Consider the following 7,703-nt stretch of genomic DNA (forward strand, 5'->3'; position numbering starts at 1 on the left):
AGGAAATTAGTTTGAAGACAAGCAGAGCATTTTATAATGACAATGTACATTTTCCAACATGCAGATATCAACTTGTCATCAACATAATATAACTATTAATACACAAACAAAAAAGATCAATCATTCTCACCTTAAACTGTTGTTAACTATTAACAATTAATGTAGAAATATTAAACATGATAATATTTGAATTAATTATCTACATTTAAACCAACAATTATGATAACTATCTACCTTCTAGAAAAGTTGGACACAACATTTAATTTGAGAAACACAGTGGAAAGATTAACTTTTGATACAACTGTATCAAACTGAATGTGTTAATTCAAAAACTACCTGTAAATTAACTCATCCTGAAGTTGATTAAATTCACAGTGGCTTTGTGGCTTCACAGTGGTAAAAGATTTAAATGTTGAGTCCCCGTGGGCGAGGACGAATCCGATTTTTTGTACAGTTCAAATGCACTGTCACGGTTTTCTTTGTTGGACAGATCCAGAAGGCCAGGAGGATGGGATTAAGAGGCATGATGCTCTTGAGAGTATGCCATCTCTTATCTATAAGGGTTACTGGCAGAGCCATGTGGAACGTTTTGATAAGGTCCTGTGCCATTCATCAAAACTGGGAAAAATGTAGAATTCTTTTCATTGTTTTTACATTTTTTTATAGCTTATTTCTAGCTTATTGTTATAACAAATTATGTTTTGTAATTGTAATATTTAAAATTTGCACGTTTAAGATATAAAAACAACGACAAAACTATTTTTAATGGCTCATAGGTATTATGATTGAAAAGTATATTATCTAGCAACACTAAACTTAAAACGATGTTGTTGTTTTTTCATAAATTAACCACTCTTAATGAATTTATTTTTCGTAGTTTATATGTATAGTACAATTTTGCACAATTTGTTTGAATATAGAAAGGGTACAATATACAGCAAAAATAGACTATCTAAGAAAGTAGTTTGTTTTTCAGGTGTTGTTCATTCTCATTCTTTCTTCCCAATTTTTGTTTTTTTTCTGTTTGATCTCATATTAAACGACATCTACTGTTGCTGGATCAATCTAAATAATTGTCATCTGAAAATCACATGCGTTTGTTTTGATACACTTTTTCTGCATTTACTTCCTTCCTGAACTGATCCAGTAATATCCTGAATTGATCCAGTGATATCACAAACATATGAATATGAAACCTCTTGTGAGACATAAATATATCGTGCAAGTAGATGAAAACGACATTAAGAGATAGTTTACATAATCCAAATGATAACAAAACAAATTGTCCGCAATTTTGTTCTGCAATAAAGGCTGTGTTTTCTCTTTTTGCTTCGTCAACTTTTATTTGAAGATATCCACTGTAAACAGTATAGCGACCCAAATAACGTACTGAAAGCAGAGTTATGCCTCGACAGTAGGTAAGCACCTTTTTTTTTTTGTGGCTTCATCATCCAATAGTCCACACACACACACACTGTTGTAGATCCATCGTTTTTCACAAGTTCAAGTTGGCGATGCCAAAGGACAAATACTTGAATCTATTTCTTATTCTTCCATTATGGCTTTCTCGGCCTGTTCTACAATTAGGAGTAATGTAATTTGGTCTACTTCTCCGAGTTTACTCTTATGGTGCATTTTATGTGTTTGGAAAAAGTCATAATGGGGCCTTACTATTCCACGAACAACTCACGTAATCTATAGCACTGATTGGCGGTACGGCCCTGCACAGTTTGGTAAGCTAACCTCATTGATATATTTAATAAATATACTTTTATAAAGAGAGGGAAATGTTTACAATGTTCTCCGAGGTACAGCCTCATCTCTTGCATTATTTTGTTCAGAGTTAACTAATATTTAATGCATATAAGGCTGTTTTAGTATAGGACTAAAGGTAGTGCAAGAAGTTATGTAAAATATGAAAGAGAAGCAGACTAATTTTGGGTTAAATATGCATTTGAAATTAAAATGTTTGAGTAGAGCTGGTAATAAAGGTCATTTTATACATTAAAATTTAATTTAGAGACCTTAAAAGAGATGTGATATTAATGTGAAAAGCCAGAAATTATTATTACATAGGTACTCGATAGTTCTTAGGAACTCGGTTATGCAAGATAGTTCAACTAACCAGAAGTAATCCCGTGTGGTTCACGAACCCATTTTTTTAACCTGGTCAAAATTTCTCACATTAAATAAATCCAAGGCACAGCCCTCCAGTGGCTCAACCATATGTCTGCGGACTTGCAACACTAAAACCCGGGTTTCTATACCTGTGGTGGGCAGAGCACAGATAGCCCATTGTGTAGCTTTGTGCTTAATTCAAAACAACAACATCCAAGGCACAAAATTATCTTTATTTTCCAAAGGGAGATAAAAGATTGTTACCAAAAGAAAGAAAAATGGCTAGATGAAAGAAACGTATAGAATAGGCCCAGAGTCCAGTAAATTTCGAGACTTAATAACAAAAGAGCTACGAAACAAATGCAAAAAAAAACTTGTTAGTTATAATAATTTTAAAGAATTAGAAAGCAAGGTTTGGAGCACAAAAAGTAAGGAAAAAAGATGGGATTGTTTCTTTGTTTGTTTTTGATATTCGCGCAAAACTATACGAAGGTTATCTGCGCCAGCTGTTCCTAATTTAGGAGTGTAAGACCACTTGTTGTGGAGAAGAACTTCAGTGGAGACGTTTGGCTCTGTAGTGAAAGAGCCATGAGTCAGAAGATATTCTGATACTTGTTTAGAAAAGGTTACCACCTTCATGAAATGGATAGGTAGGCCAGAAATTCTGGAACGGATTCGGTGTAGGGTATGCAGGCTACCTGAGGTGGCTGCTTCCAGTGATTGTTGAATATTCTCTGGGGAGACAGATGGATGAACGTCCATAAGAAAAACATAAAACAGGCCGGTTTGGCTTTTCGTGGCAGAACACCAAACATTGGTGTTGGCATTCCACGGTTTACCCAAGAAGGTAAAGTCGTCTGTAGTGGAAGGCTGGCGACAACCTTTTATAATATCATGCATTTTGTTAAGGTTAAGTAATGTGATTTCACACACGAATCTGTATTTGGTTGCTGAAACAAAGGTCACAACAGAGAAACTTAGCTACATGCACCTTTCATTTAGTTGGAATAAGCACCAAGTTAGAAAAAACATACGTAGTAGGGATAAGAGGAATGATGGCCACATCCACTGTGAGGTTCCAGGTTGTCAAAAAATCACCAAGTTTTGTAGTGTTATTCTACCTATTCCTATCTTGTTTCCTTACTGTTGGTGCTCTCATTACTACATTTATTATATATTTTTTTTAAAACTGTTAACTTTTCAACCTAAATTTCGAATTTCACGAGTAGCGATCATATTCTTCTTAATTTTAAGTGTTTATAGCTTGCAACACAGAACAAGATAAACTTATTAAAATAAAATTGATGACCAACTAGGTATAAATGTACCTTTACTTCTTTGGTAGTTCAAAATACAATGTGTCTTTCTTTCCCTTTTTCAATTCTTTAATTACGCCATGAAATAAGTCCTTTAGCTTGTTTTAAAGAAAATGGATATTAATGCTAGAATTACCCCAAACAAAATGTTTTATTTAAATATTCAGGCCCTATCTAAACTTCCAAGAACGTCTAATTCATTACCATAGTTTAGCACAAGAACAAGGAACAATCACAAAGAAAATAAAAGAACCTAATTTCATAAATTAACCACAAAAATACATCTGATGACACCCCACTTGCCCATTAATGGCAGAGCGCCATGTCTACGGACTCTCACCGTTAAAAATCGGGTTCGGTATCCGTGTTGGGCAAAGCACAGATAGCCTATTGTAACGCTTTGTGCTTAATTATGGAGAAAAATAATCAGACACCCACTTAACATGCTTTTAATTAATTATAACACTTCTATCCGTATTTGAAGCAATATCCAGCCTGTTCTTGTTCCCCAGCGGACTTACAACTTTAGAAACCAGGTTCCGATACCCGTGGTAGGCAGAATACAGATAGCTCATAATGTGGCTTCTTAATTACAAACACACCAGTCCGTAGTTTCTGAAGCTTCTGGCACAGCAGTCTTCAGTTCTACGCATATTTACATTTTTATCGGTGTGTGTGTGTGTGTGTATTTTCTTATAGCAAAGCCACATTGGGCTACCTGCTGAGTCCACCAATGCTATCAGAGAAAGAAATAACACTTCAATGCTAGACAGACCCGATACGGCCAGATGTTTACAACACTCGACTCGTACTCGAATCCCCGTCACACAAGACATGCTCTCCCTTTCATCCCATAGGATATATGGGATAATGTTTTGGTCAATCCCACTATTCGCTAATAAAAGAGTAGCCCAATAATTGGCGGTGGGGGTAATGGCTAGCTATCTTCCCTCTAATCGTACACTACTAAAATAGGGACGTCTAGCGCAGATAGCCCTTGTTTAGCTTTGGGTGAAATTCAAAAACAATCAAATAATAGGGGATAATTACACTATGTAACAAAATTTTTACTTTTACTTGTTCCTGGGCAGAAAGTGTTATTTCCCTATTACTTATGCCTAAAGTACATTGAAAAGACCTATTTTTATTTTCAAACTTTGCTTTTGTGACCTGGATAATGAAATTTTTAAATTTACACATTTTCCAGAACATTCCAGGTAGATTCAGTGCTGAGTAGCTGATAGAGAATTTTCTCGAACTTACAAGAATTTTCAAGAACTTTCTAGAATGTTGTAGAAATTAAGAGAATTTTCTAGAACTTTTGATATTAATATATATATACAGGTGCTCACCACTCACCACTTCAGTTTAGTTCTAGCTGCCTAAGTGAACACATAGACCTATCTGATTTTATCAGAGATGGCATCAAGAAGCTGCAAACATTCTCCAGACGCATTCTGCTATGTATGTGGCCAATTTATCAAGACAAGAACGAAAAAGTACTCTGTGACAGCATCTGCTAAAATGTGTGAAGCCTGCAAGACATACTTCGGCATGCCTGTCGTGGATCAAGACAAACCCTGGGCACCTCATTTTACCTGCGAGCACTGCGAGAAAACTCTAGAAGGTGAAACGGACAATTTTGCTTGCTTGAATAGTAAGATTTTATATTATACAAATTTTAGACCTTTTAAAATTCGGTGCACCTCAAAGAGGAATACAACAGCGTCAAGACCTTGCTAGAAGCCTTGAAGTATTATGAGTATGTCTGGAAGGTTATCAGAGACTTCAAAATGCCTCCAAGGAGGCTTTACCAAGTTTCCCTGTTATCTTTGCCTTTGTCCTCCGATAGTACAGCGGTAAGTCTACGGATTTACAACGCTAAAATTAGGGGTTCGATTCCCCTCGGTGGACTCAGCAGATAGCCCGATGTGACTTTGCTGTATGAAAACACATACACACACATATCTTTGCCTTTGGGACAGCAGGGACACCGTAGCGCACTACAACAGGAAACACTGATCACAAAGGACCGAGTTCTCTGAGGGGAGGCACAATGTCAAGTGTGAGCCACTAGTGGACCTCCAGAATGTGTTGTTCTCACCATTGCACATAAAACTGGGTCTTATGAAACAATTTGTCACAGCTCTTAATAAGGAGTCTGCAGCCTTCAAGTACCTTCGAGACATATTCCCTAAACTGTGTGAGGCAAAGGTCAAAGCTAGTGTTTTCGTTGAACCACAAATAAAGATCCTGGAGTGCATAGAATTCCCAAAAGTATCTCAATAGGTTAGGGAAAAAAAGCTTGGAGCAGCTTTGTCGCAGTGGTTCGGGGCTTCTTAGGCAATCATAAGGCCGAAAATTATGTGAAACTGGTTGAGGCTCTGGTAAAGAACTTCGGCAAAATGGGCTGCAAGATGTCCCTGAAAGTCTATGTCCTTAACACTCATCTTGATAACTTCAAGGAGAACATGGGAGCATACTCAAAGGAGCAAGGCGAGCTCTTCCACCAAGATATACTGGACTTTGAACGCCGCTACTAAGGAGCGTATAACGAAAACATGAGGAGGGACTATATTTGGAGGCTAATACTTGAAAGTGATTTACATTACAGTCGCAAATCTCGAAAAAATTACTCACTTCTAAACATTTTTGCTCATTTTTGTATAATTTTAGTTTAAATATATGTAAATCTTGATTCATATGTTGTTTTATTCAGACCTTATGTAAATGAAAATGTTCAAATTTGTTCGTTTTACATAAAAAATAGGTTACTTTCTAAATTTCTTTATCCAAGTCACAAAAGTAAAGGTTGAAGGGAATAATGGCCATTTTCTGTACTTTTACAACACAAGCAGTTAAAAAAATAACACATACTATCCAGGAACAAAATTTGTGTTACATAGTGTTATTGGCTACGGATAAAACATTTGATCAAGTTATTTACATAAAATGACAAGTTAATTTACATACAGCCATGAACAATAACTATCAGAACATAAATACCAACGCCACCAAGTGTCAACCATTTTGTCCCTTTGTGAAATTAACATTATTATATTGGGTTTCCAGTGGAATCAGAGCCAGCATCAGACATAAAGAAACTCAACTTTAGTTCAACTAAATGATAGAATAAAAGTTACATAAGTACGAATGTAATAGCAATTAACTTAAAAAGTCATCTCACATCGGAATAAATAAAAGGTTTTCAATTTTTTTACATCGCAATCCTTTCTCGAAGAATATTGGAAAAGGATAAAATAATACCTAAAAATAACAGTAGTCCTAAAGGTGTACGTTTAGTAGCTGTAACATACAGTAGGTTACGTAACCTTATGCTTGGGTTTTACACTATCGTGTATCAGGTATATAAAGTATAAATGGTACTCTTTTAAAATTAAAATGACTGAAACCATAGCACTCAAAGCACTGGGGACATTCCGTCTATCAGACATAATCAAATAAAGAGATACAGAACCAGACGACGTCAGGTTTTTATTTTTGTCTTTAGAGATAATTCTTATGTAACAGTGACGATGAAATCCAAATATTTGATGAAACATGCGTAGTACAAGAGTTGGCGGTGGATTTCTTACTGACCAATTCTATTCCCTCTAGTGTGTCAGTAAGTTTCTAGAAGCCTATGCACAAATCGTCCTTGAGTAGCTTCACCGAAAATAATTTTTAAAAAAATGTCGTAATTATGTTTTCAGAAACTAAAATTTATACGATTAAAATTTATTTTTATCACCTTGAAATGAAAAGATCATACCAACCTTCAAACACATGGTAATTTATCCTTTTACAGATTTCTTTCTCCCTTACTTCATAGACATATATATAGGATGGTGAATATTTTCGCTCTTTTACAATTAGGTGACAGTGCAGAGTTAGTGTTTCCACAATATTTAATACACGTTCACTGCGTGATCTCTATAAACGAGGTGATACAAATTAAACTTTAAATGTCATTCTGAGCAGCATAAGACGATAAAAATAGTGTTGTTTGCGATTTTGGCTTGTAACCAAAGTTTTTCTGTTCAACGTGTCGCTGCGTAAGCATTACAATTATATGAGAGATGTTCATCGACGTGGAACATGAGAGTTTTATATGTTACTGGGTTCATTACAGCCTTGAACTTAGGAAGAAAAAACACACACTGAAACTCACACGTCGGTCACTGGAATTAATCAGGATTATTTGTTTCATTGCATGAAAGTTCCAACTCCAATGAGTTGGCGACACTAATAAAACTCTAACATATTTGT

At 35.5% G+C, this 7,703-nt stretch overlaps 1 protein-coding gene across 5 annotated transcripts in view; it reads right to left on the reverse strand.

Moving 5' to 3' along the window:
• Positions 1 to 7,409, reverse strand: part of LOC143236771 (uncharacterized) — a 47,519-nt gene extending 40,110 nt beyond the window's left edge. For 4 of the 5 annotated variants that reach the window (XR_013019745.1, XR_013019747.1, XR_013019744.1 and 1 more), the window contains exons 1-2: positions 7,211 to 7,395; positions 337 to 618 (exon numbers count right to left, since the gene is read on the reverse strand). Coding sequence is in view for 1 of the 5 variants with exons in the window: in XM_076475318.1 (XP_076331433.1) it covers positions 7,211 to 7,222 (12 nt within the window). In the remaining 4 variants the exon portion in view is untranslated. Of the gene's footprint in view, positions 1 to 336; positions 619 to 7,210 lie in introns of all 5 variants that reach the window. The other variant, XM_076475318.1, reaches the window with a different exon arrangement.
• Between the last annotated feature and the right edge of the window lie 294 nt (positions 7,410 to 7,703).

This window comes from Tachypleus tridentatus, chromosome 13 (genome assembly GCF_004210375.1).
Source record: "Tachypleus tridentatus isolate NWPU-2018 chromosome 13, ASM421037v1, whole genome shotgun sequence".
In the NCBI taxonomy this organism is placed as follows: Eukaryota; Metazoa; Arthropoda; class Merostomata; order Xiphosura; family Limulidae; genus Tachypleus; species Tachypleus tridentatus.